Source organism: Lonchura striata, chromosome 21, assembly GCF_050655825.1.
Source record: "Lonchura striata isolate lonStrDom1 chromosome 21, ASM5065582v1, whole genome shotgun sequence".
Classification (NCBI taxonomy): domain Eukaryota; kingdom Metazoa; phylum Chordata; class Aves; order Passeriformes; family Estrildidae; genus Lonchura; species Lonchura striata.
In genome coordinates, this window is record NC_140723.1 from 8,180,738 (window position 1) to 8,199,446 (window position 18,709).

General features: G+C 53.2%; 1 protein-coding gene across 2 annotated transcripts in view; it reads right to left on the minus strand.

Annotated features, from left to right (window-relative positions):
* Positions 1 to 507: 507 nt before the first annotated feature.
* Positions 508 to 18,709, minus strand: part of IFFO2 (intermediate filament family orphan 2) — a 54,337-nt gene continuing 36,135 nt past the window's right edge. For both annotated transcript variants that reach the window (XM_021533790.4, XM_085559024.1), the window contains 5 exons: positions 18,456 to 18,598; positions 13,900 to 14,020; positions 10,511 to 10,600; positions 9,757 to 9,887; positions 508 to 7,913 (listed from right to left, as the gene is read on the minus strand). In XM_021533790.4, the coding sequence (XP_021389465.1) occupies positions 7,808 to 7,913; positions 9,757 to 9,887; positions 10,511 to 10,600; positions 13,900 to 14,020; positions 18,456 to 18,598 (591 nt within the window). In that variant the 3' untranslated portion in view covers positions 508 to 7,807. The remainder of the gene's footprint in view (positions 7,914 to 9,756; positions 9,888 to 10,510; positions 10,601 to 13,899; positions 14,021 to 18,455; positions 18,599 to 18,709) is intronic.

The following is an 18,709-nucleotide window of genomic DNA, read 5'->3' on the forward strand; positions in this document are numbered from 1 at the left end:
GGGCGGTGGCGCGCGCGGCACGCGGGAGGGGGCGGGGCGCGGGAAGGAGCCAAAAATCCTTTAAAAAAAGGGAAATTCGGGAAAAACAACAACAAAAGCGGCCCGAAGAGAGGCGGCGGATGGGGCTGCGCCCGGAGCTCAGCGGGTCCGAGCCGCCGGAGAGGATTTCGCCGGGGAGAAAGAGAAATCAACTGAGGATCTCCTTGGGAACTGAGACTTGGGCAAAAAAGGGGCGATTTTAACCCAAAGGTGGGGCCCGGCTGGGGCACAGGGCCAGGGGAAGGCTGAAGTGTGCAGGAGGTATTTTAACTTCCAAGGAGAGTCATGTTTCAAGAGCAGCAGCTGAAGGACCTTGAATTTGAGGGCAGTTCGGGCTATTTTATGACCCCAAATCACCTGGGCTGGGCGGATTTTGGGAAACGAGGATGGTCCCTCCCTCCTCAGAGCCAAATCCTTTTGCTTTAGAGGCGTTTTCCGCCCCAAGAATTAACACGCAGAGCCGTTCAACCAGGAGGTTGGTGTTTATTTTATAGTTTTTTGTGGTTTTCATCGTCACCGGAGACCGACTGGGACCCGTTTCATGGGCAGCTCCTGCCCCTGGGGTGCGGCACCGGCTGAGCCCCGGCCCGGCAGGACGGAGGGGTGGGGCGGGCTGGGCACCGCTGGACACAGCTGGACACAGCTGGACACGGGCTGGGCACCGCTGGACACAGCTGGACATGGGCTGGACACAGCTGGACACCGGCTGGGCACCACTGGACACAGCTGGACACCGGCTGGGCACCACTGGACACAGCTGGGCACGGGCTGGGCACCGCTGGACACAGCTGGACATGGGCTGGGCACAGCTGGACACCGGCTGGGCACCACTGGACACAGCTGGACATGGGCTGGGCACAGCTGGACACCGGCTGGGCACCACTGGACACAGCTGGACATGGGCTGGGCACAGCTGGACACTGGCTGGGCACCACTGGACACAGCTGGACATGGGCTGGGCACAGCTGGACACCGGCTGGGCACCACTGGACACAGCTGGACATGGGCTGGGCACAGCTGGGCACCACTGGACACAGCTGGACACCGGCTGGGCACCACTGGACACAGCTGGACACGGGCTGGACACAGCTGGGCACCACTGGACATGGGCTGGACACCGGCTGGACACAGCTGAGCACATCTGGACACAGCTGGGCACCGCAGCAGCACACGGAGAGCCACCAGCAGACCTGCGAGGGGGCGGTGGGGTCGGTTTTTGGCACTAAAAAAAGGAAAACGGAGCAAATCCGCCGAGCTCGGAGGAGGGCGCGTGGTTCTGGCTCTGGCTGAGGGAGCTCTCGGGGCTCCTCCGGACGTGGATTGGATTCTCGAAGCGTTTCGTGGTCCCAAACCCACTGGTGGTGTCCCATTCCAGCCGCTGCGGGTTGCCAGCACAGGATTCCAGCCCCAGAGGCCGGGAGCTGGGTCATCCTCTGGCCTTTCCCCTCCTGGGGTCATCCAAGAGCGTCATCAGTCCAGTCTTTTCCGTTAAAAGTAGCTAATATACAGAATATAAAGCACAATATTTACACGGGGACGGTAACCAGGGGCATTCTCGCACCATCAGCAGTTCGTTGTCGTGGGGATAAAAGAAACTCTCAAGTGACCTAAAGAGGAACCGACAAGAAGTGACACAGCAGGAGGGAAGAGGCATCAATACCCCCCACTCGAACATGATAAATAATAAATAATCTTTTTTGGCTGAAGGTCGCTACATTTACTTTAACCACAGGAAGGTGTTTCAGGGATTGGACTGTGAGTTTTTTGGTGAAACCAGGTCACAGGAAGGAGTGTGTTTTAGTGACTGAGGTTGGACCGCCCTCAAACCCTCTCCAATAAAACAGAAATTTGGGTTTTCGGGGGTGAAAGTCTGGGCAGCTCCCCCGGGTTTGTGGCACCGTGGTCTGGGCTGTTCTGCCACAGAGGTGACAGCGGTTTGAAGCCACCCCAGGGCTTGTTTTAAGCTTTAACATCATCATTTCCCAAAAAAGGGAGCTGGCCAGACTGACAAGCACCCCCTCCCCAAGTGCTTCACTGTTGGAGTGCCTCAGATTAGGGGGAATGGTGATTCTGCAATCAAACACCCACAATGAAACACAATTTGTTGCTCCTTCAAAAGAGAAGCTTTGGAAGGCTCCTGCAAACGCAGAAGGGCCTGAGGACACTGAAGCTGCACAAAAACAGACAGAAAGGGAAGGCTCAAGGGCTTCCCCACTGCTGTGCCAAAGCCTGAGCCAGGGAGAGGGGCTGGCATCCCATTCCCACGGGGAATTTGGCAGGCAGTGAGCAGCTCCCAGCTCACCCTGCTGTCATTCCCACCAGGACACCGCCTGTTGCCTCGTTGGTAATTTTGTTTTAGTTAAAACTCAAACAGACACAAATGACATCCTGCTAAAAAGCTGAAATCCCAGCGTTTGGGTGGCAACCCCGACGGCACAGAGCTTCAAAAGCTGCGTGCTCCCCTGCAGCCGGGCAGAGGGAGAAAAACCCCAAAAGTCCTCAAGCCAAAGGTGGAAAATCCTCACTGGGGTGCTCCCGCCTCCTGGAAGCGCTGGGATGTCTCAATTCAGCCGGGAGAAATCGTTCCTTAAACGCTCAGCTCTAAAATGAAGCACTCCAAGGTGAAACCTCGCAGCTCTGCAGCCCTTCCAACACAAACATCCTCGCCGTGCTCCCGGAGCCAAGGGAAACACCCCGACAGCTCCGGGAGCACCCACGGCCCTGCCGCAGCCAGCTCGTGGTTCTGCTGGCAGGAATCATCATGGAAAAGAGAATTAATATCATCCCACTTCAGAAGCAGCTCTGCATGCGTATTCGGGCAGGATTCCCATCTGCTGTTTGGTTTTGTTGAGTTAATCCCAATTTCTACAGGTACAAATGTAATTTATAGTTCATTTTTATATTCTCCGGGCTGAGGCAGAGTTTAACCCCTGTCCTGCCGTGCTCCAGGAGGTCCTGACCCTTTCCAGGAGTATCCTCCCAGTCGGGGAAAGGGAATAAAATCACAGGGAAGGGAATAAAATCACAGCAACAATCCTGCAGAGGCAGAAGAGATGCTGAACCTGCAGCTCCCCTGGAGGAAGCCACCTGTGAGTGCTCCACAGCCAAACCTGTCCTGGTTATTTCCACGTTGACTCTTGGAACCATCAGAGAATTTGGGGGTCCTGTAGAGCAGAAGAGACTTTACAAGGGAACGATTGCATCTGCCAACAGAAATCTGTTTGCACTTTAAAAACCTCTGATAAAAATAGAATATATACTGTGTTTTTATAAATAGATTACACATTTAGCTTAGATGAGTTTCATTACATTCCCCCCCAAACAATTTTTTAAATAATTTTTCTTTTTTCCTTGTGTGAACTAAGACGATAATCACTAAGTCTTTGAAAAAAATGTTTGTACCACATTATTCTTTAAAACATTTGTACCACGTTATTCTTTGGACATTTTTGAACAACATGCATCCACAAACTGCCATTTGTTTACTGAAAACATTTTTGTACAAACCCAGTTTAGGAATTTGATCTATTATTACACCGCTAGCGAGCAAAAAAATTTGCTTCCTTGAAATCCCCTTTTAAAAAATGAGAAACAATGAGGAGGATTTTCTGACTGTAAATCTAAAAAAGTGTCAATATGACACCGCATTAAGAATAGAAAACAAAAATAAAGTATTTACAGCTTTACAAAGGAAAAAAAGAAAGAGGTCATCAAGATCATTTCCAGCATTTTTACAATTAAATTCCTTTTTTTCTTTTTTTTTTTTTTTTTTTCCTCTGGCAAGCTTTGATCTGGTTTCTGGAGCGGTGCCACGCACACGGAGCAGGAGCAGCAGCACGGCTGGACTTGGAACCAACAACCTCCCAGGGAAACCCCCAAGGACCAACCCCAGCTGCCCCCAAAAGGGCTGGTCCAGCCTAAATGAAAATAAACCCCGACCCCGAGTATGAAAACACCTTTTCTTCTTTAAAAATGGATTACATGTGGTTACAAGAAAGACACCGACACCCATGGGAACCTCTACTGTCCTACACATCACCACCATGCACGTGAGTTCTACACCCTCTACGACACCCCACATCCCTCTCACCCACCCACTGTGGGTGCTCCTGCCCACCCTACACCCCAATTCCAGCTGTGGGAATTCCCTGCCCACCCTACACCCCAATTCCAGCTGTGGGAATTCCCTGCCCACCCTACACCCCAGTTCCAGCTGTGGGAATTCCCTGCCCACCCTACACCCCAGTTCCAGCTGTGGGAATTCCATGCCCTACCCTACACCCCAATTCCAGCTGTGGGAATTCCATGCCCTACCCTACACCCCAATTCTAGCTGTGGGAATTCCCTGCCCTCAGCACAACAGCTCCTGGGTTTGGGAACACTCAGCCTCTTTCCTACCTCAGTTTTAATGAAAAATAACAAACCCAGAGCGGAAGGGCAGCACGACCCCGACAGCTGCTGGGGCTGTGGTGCCAGGAGTGTTTCAGGGTGAGAGGAGCCAGGGCAGCTCCGGGAGCGATCCCGGTGAGAGGAGCCAGGGGCAGCTCCGGGAGCGATCCCGGTGAGAGGAGCCAGGGGCAGCTCCGGGAGCGATCCCGGGCAGAGGAGCCAGGGGCAGCTCCGGGAGCGATCCCGGGGGAAGGGAGCCAGGGGCAGCTCCGGGAGCGATCCGGGCAGAGGAGCCAGGGGCAGCTCCGGGAGCGATCCCGGGGGAAGGGAGCCAGGGGCAGCTCCGGGAGCGATCCCGGTGAGAGGAGCCAGGGGCAGCTCCGGGAGCGATCCCGGGCAGAGGAGCCAGGGGCAGCTCCGGGAGCGATCCCGGGGGAAGGGAGCCAGGGGCGGCTCCGGGAGCGATCCCGGGGGAAGGGAGCCAGGGGCAGCTCCGGGAGCGATCCCGGGCAGAGGAGCCAGGGGCAGCTCCGGGAGTGATCCCAGGCAGAAGAGCCAGGGCAGCTCCGGGAGCGATCCCGGGGGAAGGGAGCCAGGGGCAGCTCCGGGAGCGATCCCGGTGAGGGGAGCCAGGGGCGGCTCCGGGAGCGATCCCGGGCAGAGGAGCCAGGGGCAGCTCCGGGAGTGATCCCAGGCAGAGGAGCCAGGGCAGCTCCGGGAGCGATCCCGGGGGAAGGGAGCCAGGGGCAGCTCCGGGAGCGATCCCGGGCAGAGGAGCCAGGGGCGGCTCCGGGAGCGATCCCGGGCAGAGGAGCCAGGGGCAGCTCCGGGAGCGATCCCGGGCAGAGGAGCCAGGGGCAGCTCCGGGAGCGATCCCGGTGAGGGGAGCCAGGGACAGGCTCCAGGAGCACTCCCGGCAGGAAGGGAGCCAGGAAGGGAGCCAGGGCCAGGCTCCAGGAGCTGATTCACTGTGCTGAGCAATGCCTGCCCCAGCCACTGAAGCATCACAGACATCCAGACATGGCAGATGCTTCCTCAGCCTCAGGAGAGGCTCCTCGGGAGCAGCTGAAGTTCAAAACCCTTCAAACCCCTTCAAATTGCAGATTTCAAACATGCAGACCCAGCCAAAATAACACCCCAAATCCCACCCCCCCCACACACCCCCAGCTTGCAGCCCTAGTGAACATCACATTTACCACTTTGGCCACCTAAGAAATAACTGGAATGAGCACTTTGGAATGAGGTTTCTCTTCCAGAAAAAAAGCTATCTACATTTACAGGACAGACCAGGCTTTGGAAAGCCCCTCACCCCAGGATCCAAGGAGTTGTCACCTACTCTGCACTGAGCATTGCCACCAGTAAGGACAGCACAGGAATACCCCTGGATCCACGGGCTTGGACAGAAGCCATCAGCTGTGGATGGTGATGGATCCTCCTGGTCCCTTTTTCCCAGCCTGGGAAAGGCTGGGAGCTCGTTGGCCGTGTCCAGGCGGGAGATGGAGCTGACAGCCAGGCAGCAGCACAGGAGGGGAAACATTCCTGTGCCCACAGCTCCACCAGGACCCCCGAGGCCCTGCCCCTCTCCGTGGCCACGCCAGGCTGAGGAGTTCCCACCCAGGAATGAGCCATTTTCCAAGAGACCTGTGCTCCTTATGGAATGGAGCAGCACGGATCTGCACTGCCTGCTTGCACTGCAACTCCAGAGATCCAGAGGCTTGGGAACACCACTCAGGAAGCTCCCAGGATTGGCCACTTTGCCTTTCCCTCGCACTGAGAGGGTGCAGAAATTGGGATTTTCCCTGTCCAGCCCTAGCACTGCTCCTGCACAGCAGTTCCCAAGCTTCCTGGCAGGCAAAACAAACACATTTGGTATTTATTCTGAGTTCCAACCACTGCTTAACCCCACAGCTGGCTTTGGGCAGTATCAACTACGTTCTCAATCTTGGTTTAAAAACAAACAAGAAGTTATTGGCTGAGGTTTATACCCTGTTTTTACCTGGCTGAGGGGCTACAATTCCCACTCTAACTGTGAAGAGCTCAGTGGGGCCGGGGTTTCCTCAGCCACCACCGCGTGATCCGACTTTGATGCTGCTTCTCCTGGGTAAAAATGCAGAAAGATGGGCAAAGCCAAGGTCTTGCCACTTTCTCACAGAGAAAGCACGTGGCTGTTCCTCCCCAGTTCTAGGGCAGCAGCACTTCGGGATTCAGTTTACTACGCCCTAAAAAGGATTCCAGCATTTCCCAGTGTTCAGCCTTCCCCAAGAACAGTGCTCTGGACCTCTCCCAAAGTCCTGTCTCCAGCCCACACCTAGGTCAGTTTATCCTGATGCTTCACCTACCCCACTCTACACACCATGGAAGCAGCATAAATGGAGTTATCTCTGTCAGCAAAGGAAAATCTGCAAACACTAAATAAAGAAACCCTGAAAAATGACACAAACCAGGGCTGACCCCCCTCCTAATCCAACCACTGGAAACAAAGGCATTGTGATACGACATTCCACCTCAAAAGAAGCTCTACAGACATCTAAGTGTGCAAATGTGGGTTTAGCTTTCCTTTTCCCAAGGGATAACTGTAGCCCAGCAGGGACCAAACATTCCGTATAAATAAGGCGAGCTTTTTTTTTTTGTTGTTTTTGCATAGAAGTTACTCAGTGATAGTCCCCCCCCAGTGACCCCTCCTGTGCCCCCCTGCTTTGCCACCGAGCTGAGTCCTGCTCCTCCAGGTCCTGAGTCCAGAAGAAACCTTGGACACATCCCAAAGGCTCCCTCACCCCAAAAGGTGGGATGAAGAAAACCCAATGAATTTTGTAGAACTGCTTCACCCTGCGAGCTGTCTCCAAACCCGCTGTTATTTTTAAACGTTTGCAGTTCAATTTGGAGGCAATTCTTTTTTTTTTTTTTCTTGTGCCAGACATCGGTAATTGCACCACAATTGTCTTGGTTTTGCTGCTCTTTTTGCCAATGTTGCTTTTGCCAATCAGTGCAGCAGCTCAATAAAACCAGCAGCTTATTAAAGTACCCAGAGCCTCTGCAGCACCATCCTCTGCTGCCACCAGCTTTGGTTGCTTTTTGGTTTTTTTTTAAATAATATATTTTATAAAAACACCTGCTATTAATATTCCACTGGAGCTCAAAGTGGCTCAGCTTGGGGCAAAGGCACAATTAAAACACCGTGTTTCCTACAGGACTCTGCATTCATGGTTTGTAGAACAATAGAAATGTACAGCACCAATCCGTGGCTGGGAGGGGATGTGTGTAGGAATGAGTCCTCAGAGTCCCTCTGAGGGGGCTCTCGAGTCTTCCACCTTTCCCCCAGCAATTGGTTTGGAATCTTCTCTCTCCATCTTGCCCTTGACTGGAATGCTCCCACTTGCTATCAGCTGACCATGGGCTCCACGTCCGTCTCTCTGTCCAAGTCATCCTGAATTTCGTCTGTGTTTCCTGAGTCACTGCTGGCTACCGAGCTGGGGGATGGAGAATTCCTGCAGGGAAAGGTGCAGCCCAAAAGTTACATATCCGTGATGGAAGGAAGAAAAAAAGTCTTACAAGAAAAGAGTCACTTTCCCTTCCCAGTACTATTTAAAAACCCCTTTATTAACATTTAACACTGGCATTCCCCCAGGCTATTAAAAAAAAAAAAACCTTTAATAAAATTAAACTTTTGGGTTTACAGTAAATATCAGTCCACCCCCCCAATCCCCTACACAAACACAGAGGCTGGCCCAGGTTTACTGATGGGGATGGCCCAGGTTTACTCTCAGCATCCCTAATACCCAGAGCCCTGAAAATTGAAAGTTTATCATCTTGTTCTACCAGGGTTGAGCAAGAGATAAGAGAAATCCCTCACAGTGTAAGGTTCTTAACACATGAGAAGATTAAAAAACCAAGTTCTTCATGTAAGTCCAGAGTCGAGATTTAATTTGGGGTTTTAAGAGTTCTAAATCTGAGATGTTAAAGACTGCAAGTCCAGCTGAGCTGGAGCTCCCTGTGTTTAGGAGCAGCTGCTGAACCCTTGGGGCTTTCCAAGGAACAGGACCCCACACTCTGCTGCAGGCCCCCTTTCAGGCTGATCTGGGACACGAGATTCTCCAAAGGACAAGGCCACCAAGTGACAGTGCTGCCTTTAGCCCAGGCTGGCAGGAACTGATGCCTTAAGTTTTAGCTTTCGTATTTCTCAGATTCTGTGCTGCATTAGTGTGTAACTCTGAACTTCACACAGAGTGTTAGCAAGTTCTCTTCACAGTTTAGTCAGAAAAAACAATCCTTTTCCAGCCCCACAACCAAGGGGAACTATTGCAGCTTCAGGCCCCAAAAAGTGTGAACAAAAGCAAACGGGGAGGATGTGACTTCATTACCTGAAGCTGTAATAGGACAATTACCCCACAATGTGCAAATGGACTAAACTTATAAAACTGTGAAAACTCATGACCCATGGTCCATCTTGGGTGCAGTCACAGCCAGGCTCTTGCACTGCCCAAGGTGTATCTTCGAAGGCCTTTCAATAAATCCCTACTTTATTCCTTTAACTCTGCCTAGCCTCTGTCCTAGGTGCCCTCTCCAGCACCAGACCCAGGAGGGGATGTGCTGGTTTCCAGCTTCTTTTTCTACCTCTGTCAGGGTCAGGATTGAAGGCACTCGAGATGTGGTTCATGCTCAGACTCAGGTGTTTGTTATTTCTTATCCATGTTACAGCCCACAGCAGTGAGTTCTGCAGTCCTTTACCAACAAGGCACAAAATGGCCAACCATCTTTCTCTACAATGCCTTTTAAGGCTAAACTATCCAACTGAGAAATGACACCTAAATTATTTTCACTTTTAACCCAATAACTAATCCCTCCAAGTCCGCAATGAAGGCTTTTCTGTCCAGTTACAAAATACCACCCAAACCCATGAAGATGAAGGTGAAGAAGGTGAAGAAGGTGAAGAATGTGAAGATGAAGGTGAAGATGAAGGTGAAGAAGGTGAAGAAGAAGGTGAAGAAGAAGGTGAAGAAGAAGATGAAGAAGAAGGTGAAGAACGTGAAGATGAAGGTGAAGAAGAAGGTAAAGAAGAAGGACCAACCTCCACCCTAAAACCTCCATCTTGCTCCATATATATTACTATATTCTAAAACCCCAAACTCTAAGATTTCCACCCTGTGATACTACACACTTCTAACCAACCACACACCTATAATCCCAATTATTTTGGAAGCCTTCTCCAGGGCTCCAGGTCAATGCAGTGCTCTCCTGGGGGTCAGAGCCTGTCAGCACAGAAAGGCTGAAATTCCCAGCAGCCAGAACTCCAGCAGGAAGGAGCTGCTGGGGCAGCAGAGGAGTCCCTACCTGTCAGCTGAGCCCTTGATGAGCCTCCTGCAGGTCTCCATCTGCACGTCCAGGCCCCGTTTCATGCTGCACATCTCCATGTACTCGTGCAGGTGCCGGTTCATGTCGCTCTTGGCTGTGGCCAGCTCCAGCTGGGGCAAAGAAGAGCAAGGAATCAGCTTCAGGGGAGCAGCAATCGGGGTTTCCCTGCACTTCTCACCCTGCCTCAGCTGCCCAGAGCCCACCCAGACAGCCCACAGTGCACGTTTCACCTCACTGCTCCTAGCTGCCAAAGCAGTCCCGAGCCCAGCAAGGGCAATCAGCCCCTGATGGTTCTGAACAGCCCTGCAGGGCTTTTCCTGCTCTTGGCACCTTGTTTGTCAACAGGCAGTAATTAATGAAAGCAGTTCCAGGCAGGACAGAGATTTTGAGAAGCTCCAGCTGCTGTTTCTGGCAACCTGTGAGGCCAAGTCCTGGGAAGCACTTCCCAGGGTGAGGGTGGACACGCAGAACAAAGCGGGGAAAAAAGAATAATAGTGTGTTTTATTCCCTTTGTTCTGCAGGTTCTCTCTCCACCAGCCTCAGATTTATGCTCAGTGCTGAAGTATGGAGCAATAATAGCCCAGAGAATGGCATTTAGGAAAATCCCCAGGGCACGACAGAGGGAAATGCCTTTGCATTCTTGGATGTATGGACATTCCTGCTTCCCTCAGGGACACCCCAGAGCACAGCGCTGTGCTGTGTCCATCCATCAGGAACAACTCCCCTTCCTCACCTCTATCTGCCCTATTGTCTCCTGGTATTCCTTGTCTCTCGTTTTGAAGAATGACTCTGTCTCGTGGATCAAGTTTCCCAGGTTTTCTTCCTGCAGGGGAAAGGAGGACACAAACAATTAGCAAGGAAATAAAGGACTTCAGGAGTGAACTGGAGATTTTACTTAACCTCCCCTGGAAATGCAGGTTGTTCTGTTCCTTTATGCACTGATTTTTTAAAGACATTTTTTCATAGGCCAGGAATATTCTTCTTCAATCTGGAATACCAGGAAAACATTTCTGTGCCATGCCCACAGCTCTGGACACAAAAGGCAAGGTCTGACCAAGGCTCCAGCAATTAAACCCATGCACCTGCTGCATTCCACAGCACCAACCCCCTGGATTTTCCTGAGCCTTTCACAGCATGATCACACTTGGACAGACTGGAATTGCTCTCCAGCCATACAACTTCTAATTTTCCCTACACTGACCACACTGCTACTCACAGCTTTGCACTGGAATTCTCATTTTCCAGTTACAGATCATCACTCTCCAGTGCACACACGGATTCCCGCTGGAATTCCTGCACTGCTGGATAAAGCAGGAACAAATGCTGTCCCACAGGAAAGCTCCTCCTTTGGACTGACAGCACAGTCTGGACTCCCAAACACACAGAGCTGTTTGGTGCTGCCCAAAAAGGCACCACAATGTCACTGTTCCCTCTTTCAAGTCTTCAGCCACCTCCATTTTCCATTAAAAACTATCCTCAAATTAACACAACTGCACCAATGAGTGTTAATGGGGTTTCCATGCTCCGGCCACATCTGTGGCAGATTTCCAGGGCTCGTTCCTGGTACCCACACCACGCTATCCAGCCTGGAGTTACAAGAATCATCCCGCTGATCCTTTTATATGCAGAAGAGCTTTAAGGAGGAAGGTCATAAAAGAAGGTGGCGAGGGCAGCGTGTAAGAACTTGAAAGGAATAAAACCCACGGAAGGAAGATTCAGGCATGTAAAGCACATGTTAAAGAGCAGGCACAGCCGGAGCAGTCTTTATTCTGAACCTCCATCTACAAGCCAAATCTACCCTTTCCTTGTATAATTTTCATTTAGAAGGATTTAAGCTTCTTAAAATCTTTAGCGTTTCCCCAAGCGGGGCCTGGGCTCGGCGCTATTGCTGCGCTCAGCCAGGCACACCCGGAGTATGCAAATCAAATCAGCTGTCATTAATTCCTGCGCGAGGCTCCTCGTTATCACCCTGCCGCTCTCCGCTCCAGCTCTCCGCGCTTTCTGCAGCCCCAGCAGCTCCCAGTAATCCCCAGAGGCTCCTGCAGCTCCGGATGGATGATCCAGGCCCGGGGAGGCGCAACACGAACGGCACCGGTTCGGCCCAGGCTTCTGCCTCAGCATCTTCCCGGCCGGAGGCGGTGGGATCACCTCCCTCCTCCCTCCTCCCGGCCTGTGCTGCGCAGCGAGGCACTGACACGGCCATTCCCAGCCACTCCATCATCCCCAGGCTGTTCCCTGCCACTCCCAGCCACTCCATCATCCCCAGGCTGTTCCCGACCATTCCCAGCCATTCCCAGCCACTCCATCATCCCCAGGCTGTTCCTGACCATTCCCAGCCATTCCCAGCCACTCCATCATCCCCAGGCTGTTCCCTGCCATTCCCAGTCACTCCATCATCCCCAGGCTGTTCCCAGCCACTCCATCATCCCCAGGCTGTTCCCTGCCACTCCCAGCCACTCCATCATCCCCAGGCTGTTCCCGACCATTCCCAGCCATTCCCAGCCACTCCATCATCCCCAGGCTGTTCCTGACCATTCCCAGCCATTCCCAGCCACTCCATCATCCCCAGGCTGTTCCCAGCCGTTCCCAGCCACTCCATCACCCCAGGCTATTCCCAGCCATTCCCAGCCATTCCCAGCCACTCCATCACCCCAGGCTGTTCCCTGCCATTCCCAGCCATTCCCAGTCACTGCATCATTTCCAGGCTGTTCCCTGCCATTCCCAGTCACTCCATCATCCCCAGGCTGTTCCCAGCCATTCCATCATTCCCAGGCTGTTCCCTGCCATTCCCAGCCACTCCATCATCCCCAGGCTATTCCCAGCCATTCCCAGCCATTCCCAGTCACTCCATCATTTCCAGGCTGTTCCCAACCATTCCCAGCCATTCCATAATTCCCAGCTGTTCCCAACCATTCCCAGTCAATCAATCATTCCCAGGCTATTCCCTGCCATTCCCAGCCATTCCCATTCCCAGGCTGTTCCCTGCCATTCCCAGCCATTCCCAACCATTCCCAGTCACTTCATCATTCCCAGGCTGTTCCCTGCCATTCTCAACCATTCCCTGCCATTCCATCATTCCCAGGCTGTTCCCTGCCATTCTCAACCATTCCCTGCCATTCCATCTTGCCCTGCCAGTCCCAGCAACTCCCAGTCCCCTCCCAGACTTTTCCATGCAATTCCCAGACCCATTCCCTGCCAGTCCATCCACAGCCACTCCCAGCCCGTTCCCAGCCATTCCCAGACTGTTCCTAGCCCATTCCCAGACTGCTCCTAGCCCATTCCCAGTCATTCCTAGCCCATTCCCAGCCCTCTCCAGGCTGGTTTAAGAAGGCTCTGCAGTGGCTGGATTAGCTGAATTTCCCCGGGATTTTAGGATTAAAAGGAAGCTGTTCATTATCCACCACTGCCAGCAGATCCCCACTGACTGGGCAGAGGGAAGCACAAGATTCTTGGGATGGGATTGACACCCTTCAACACCTCCCAGCCCACACCGAGGCTGCTCAGCTCCCCGCAGGAACAACTGTCCACATATTATCATCATTAAAGTGTGAATGAGGATTCACAGAGAAGGTGAGGCGCTGTGGAAGATCACAGAATCCCAGACCGGCTTGGGCTGGAAGGAGCTCGAAGTTCACCATGGGCAGGGACACCTTCCACTGTCCCAGGCTGCTCCCAGCCCATCCAGCCTGGCCTTGGGCACTGCCAGGGATGGAGCAGCCACAGCTTCCCTGGGCACCCCCACCCTCACAGGGAAGGATTTCTTTCTTAATATCAAATCTAAACCTCCTTCCTGTCAACACAGAGCTTTAGAGAAAGCTCGAAAGGGTGACAGATTTCCTGATGCTCCTGGAATGGACACCTTGGATCCTTCACCTCTCACTCAGTATTTTAAATTATCAGTCTGAAGGAGCCAAGGAAGTAAAGTTTGGCCAATAAAGTGATTGCACAGACTGCAAATCACCCAGAGAGGGGAAGCACTAAGAGGATTTTAAAATCAAAGTCAGTTTGTGTGGCAAACCAGATCACCAGTCAAACACCCACAGGCTCAAATGGCTGTAAAGGAGTAGCTGAGGGAGAGTTTCTGCAGAGAAGAGTTGGAGAAAATAACGGGAATGAACTCACCTCTCCTTGGAGGTCAATGGAGGGGTTGCAGTTGGTGAAGTCTTCCCACAGCAGCAGCGTTTCCTCGTTCTCCTCCCACGTTAAACTGTCACAGTCGTCATCGAAATCAAAGGTTTCCCGGCTGAGAGAACAAACAGGCATTAACCAAAGCACTCCAGCCCCGCTCCCGCAGTCCTTTAATTAATTGTCTAGAAAAATGGGCTGTGAGAGCTGAATGGGGGGACAATGCAGCGGCTGGAAACCCTCACAGCTTTTACAAACAGCCTGTGCCACTGCCCAGGCCCCTCTCTCCTGGGCTCTCTGCCACCCCAGGGCAGAATAAAAGATCCTTGTTGGAGCTGCTGCTGCGAGCACAAGGCCTGGCTCTGCCCTCCAGATGGAGCTGCACAGGAGCTTCCCCTGTTTGCAAAACCACAGGAATGCTTGGAGCTGTTCTTTCCTCCCAAGGAAAGGAGCCCAGACACAGCCCCGGGGACGCCACAAGGCTCGGAAGCCGCGAGGATTTCACGGGGGGTTCGGCCAAGGGCTCCCTGCAGCCCTTGGAACACAGCGGGGCTGGAGGAACAGGGATGATGAAAAGGCTGAGCCCCCCAGCTGTGCAGGGCATGCAGACACTGCTGCAGCCCAGCTGTGCAGGGGACACAAACCCTGCTGCAGCCCAGCTGTGCAGGGCATGCAGAGAGACCCTGCTGCAGCTGAGCTGTGCAGGGCATGCAGACACTGCTGCAGCCCAGCTGTGCAGGGCATGCAGACACTGCTGCAGCCCAGCTGTGCAGGGGACACACAGACCCTGCTGCAGCTGAGCTGTGCAGGGCATGCAGACCCTGCTGCAGCTGAGCTGTGCAGGGCATGCAGACAGACCCTGCTGCAGCCCAGCTGCGCAGGGCATGCAGACACTGCTGCAGCCCAGCTGCGCAGGGCATGCAGACACTGCTGCAGCCCAGCTGTGCAGGGCATGCAGACACTGCTGCAGCCCAGCTGTGCAGGGGACACAAACCCTGCTGCAGCCCAGCTGTGCAGGGCATGCAGAGAGACCCTGCTGCAGCTGAGCTGTGCAGGGCACACAGACAGACACTGCTGCAGCCCAGCTGTGCAGGGCATGCAGACCCTGCTGCAGCCCAGCTGTGCACGGCACACAGACCCTGCTGCATCCCAGCTGTGCAGGGCACACAGACCCTAATGCAGCCCAGCTGTGCAGGGCACACAGACCCTGCTGCAGCCCAGCTGTGCAGGGCACGCAGACAGACACTGCTGCAGCCCAGCTGTGCAGGGCATGCAGAGACCCTGCTGCAGCTGAGCTGTGCAGGGCACACACAGACCCTGCTGCAGCTGAGCTGTGCAGGGCACACAGACACTGCTGCAGCTGAGCTGTGCAGGGCACACAGACCTGCTGCAGCCCAGCTGTGCAGGGCACGCACACACAGACCTGCTGCAGCCCAGCTGTGCAGGGCATGCATACTCTGCTGCAGCCCAGCTGTGCAGGGCACACAGACCCTGCTGCAGCCCAGCTGTGCAGGGCATGCATACTCTGCTGCAGCCCAGCTGTGCAGGGCACACAGACCCTAATGCAGCCCAGCTGTGCAGGGCACACACAGACCCTGCTGCAGCCCAGCTGTGCAGGGCACACAGACCCTAATGCAGCCCAGCTGTGCAGGGCACACACAGACCCTGCTGCAGCCCAGCTGTGCAGGGCACACAGACACTGCTGCAGCCCAGCTGTGCAGGGCATGCAGACAGACCCTGCTGCAGCCCAGCTGTGCAGGGCATGCATACTCTGCTGCAGCCCAGCTGTGCAGGGCACACAGACCCTGCTGCAGCCCAGCTGTGCATGGCATGCATACTCTGCTGCAGCCCAGCTGTGCAGGGCACACAGACCCTGCTGCAGCCCAGCTGTGCAGGGCATGCATACTCTGCTGCAGCCCAGCTGTGCAGGGCACACAGACCCTAATGCAGCCCAGCTGTGCAGGGCATGCAGACACTGCTGCAGCCCAGCTGTGCAGGGCACGCAGACCCTGCTGCAGCCCAGCTGTGCAGGACACACACACTGCTGCAGTGCTGAGGGCAGAGCACGCAGGCAGCAGTGGCCTTTCACACCCTTATCTGCTCAAACCTTGTGCAATAAAGGAAAGTTGCACAGAGTAGTAGCTGCTCCTCATCCTGGTTAAGGAGCCCTGACAAAGAGCTGCAAATTCTCCCTAAGCAGCCTGGATTCCACGCTGATGCATTTTTATGGCTTTAGTTCACTTCCTCTGAGCTGATACCATCTCAGGAAAGAGCCTGATGCTGTTCCTGGAGGCTGCAGTGTGTGGCAAGGGACAGGAGGTTGGTGTGGATCAGCAGCACTGCAAAAATGTCATTTAAAACACTTGGACACTTATGATTGTGTCTTTTGCAATTCCACTTCTTCAAATCGTTTTCTTTTTCCATGATCTGTCCTGGTCAGAGAGCACAAAGGCTCCTGGACTGACCTCGCACAAAACCCACTGCAGTTCAGATTTTGTGCTACTTAATTATTAAAAAATAAATTCATTACAGCTAAAAATCAAGTTGTTTTGTTTTTGTTAATGATACCAGCTCCTCCATTTCTAAGCTATTATTTTCTACTTCACAAAGACCCCAAGCCCATCCCCAATGAGCCACCAACGCTTTCACCAAGGCTCCTGTAGCACTTTGTGCCACAGGTAATGGGACCTGGAGATAAGAATTTCATTAGCAGGACCAAAAACAACTGGGTATCGCAGGGCAGGTTTGGGAACAAAATTAAAACCCAAATGCATGACCAACCTAGCAGGTACATTTTAACTTCTTGCGTTTTTAAAAAATCCACACACTGCCTGCTGTCACACTGATTGTAGCAGTGGAGAAGTCAAAAATCTGTATTTATTACACTGATTGTTACTGAGGGCCTAAAGACATCTGAAAGGAGCCCTAACAAGGGAAATCACCCACAGCTTTGGCAAAAACCATCCATCCCACACAGGGAATTCAGGCAGAAAGGAGGAAATGCTCCCCTGAAACAGAACTCCTGGCAGTGTCTGACAGCAGAGGAGGAGCTGGTGGTGCCCAGACCATCCCCACACAAACCCTGTGCTGCCCTGGGTGGGAAAGCCCTGCGGGCTCTGCTCTCTGCTGTCACTGCAGGAGCTGGCAGGGGACCCGTGGGAATGCAGAGCTTCCCTCTGGCTGCCCTGGGACCCTGGCAGGGGTCAGGAACCCCCTGGACAGAGCCCCCAGAGACACTGGCTGTGATCTCTGCCCATGGAAAAGAGTTTTCAACCTTACAGAATGAATTACCAGCTCTGAGTGTTTGATATCAGTAATAATTCAATGTGGCACGGGTGCAAAAGTAAAATTTTAGGATTCTAGATTAGGGGTTCAAAGGACACAAGCTGGAGGAAATTGGGTGTGCCTTGTCCTTTTTCTCCTTCTTCACACCCTCCATGTCTCACTGTGGTGTTGGCATTTTTCTGTTGGTTCAGGCTGGGGACACACTGTCCAACGTAGGTGACAGATATTGGCACGTTCTTGTCAATCCAGCCCAGGGAGTTTCTGGTATTGAATGTTTGTCACATCCCACTGAGGGCAGAGCCCCACACGCTGCCCTGCAGGACAGAGCTGGGCAGGGCAGCAGAACATGTGAGAGATAAACAGAATAAACAACCTGGAAACAGCACAGACCAATTATGGCTTCTGCTTTGGCAGGGGGCTGACAGACAGAGACTTTCTACAATCTCAGAATCATCAATACCACAGATTCCGACAGGGACCCAGCCCCAGGGTGCTGCTCAGGGCTCTTCTCTGCCAGAAGAGAACAGCAGAGAGCCCAAAAAGCCTCACCAGGCTGTGGCCACCCCCATCGTGGCCCTGATGGGAGAAGGGGACACAAGGCACACCTCCAGCCACCTCCCTGAACTGCTCAGAGCAGCACCACGTGCTGAGAGTCCCTCCTGGGCTGTTACAAACTTCCTTCTTGGGAGGAATTTGGTTTGGGGTAAAGCTTTGCTTTGGGATAGAGTTCTAGGCAAAAATATTTAGTTTAGGGATAAAGCTTTTGGTAAAATAAGCTCCAGTTCATCCAGTGTGGGATATTGGACTTTGCAGCAACAAAGCTGACAACACCAACATTCCTGATGTCTATAAACTGCTGTCCACTGACCTTCCAGACAGATCCACCGCTCCCCATTTGCCTGCAGCCCAACTCAAAAACATCACAAAAAACTTCAGAGGTTTGTATCTACCCCAAGCTGAGCTTTCAGTTCAAATTCTATCCAGCCAAGCAGCAGCAAACTCTAGAAATCAAATATTCAGCCCGACATGCAGAACAGACTCCTGGTTTTGACCCTTTTTCATTGTGTTTTTCCCTATTTTGCAACAGCCCAGGATAGCAAAATCAATTTGTATTTTTTATATCCTCTGTAGTCCCTCCCACTTGAGGGAGGAGCCGAAATTCGATAATTTTATTTGAACTTCCCCGAAGCCTCCTGGCCCGTGCCACGCTGGCAGCTCAGAGATTCCAGCTCAGGCTGCCTGTCAGGAGCATTTCCCTGGGTACTCACAGCTGGTTGAACATCCTCTTCATCTCATCCGTGATGTTGAGGGAGCAGCTGACCTCATCATCCGAGAACCTCCCGTTGTCCGCGTCCTGCTCCGACAGCTCCTCGTCCGACGGCAGCTTCCTCTCCTTCTTCTTGGAAGCCACCTGAGTGGAGAGAGCAGCAGTGACTGCAGGGCTTGGGAGGGGAATCGGGGTGGGAGGGGAGGAGAGGAGGCAGGGGGAGTGGGCCTGGCTGCCCAGCAGCTCCCGGGAGCC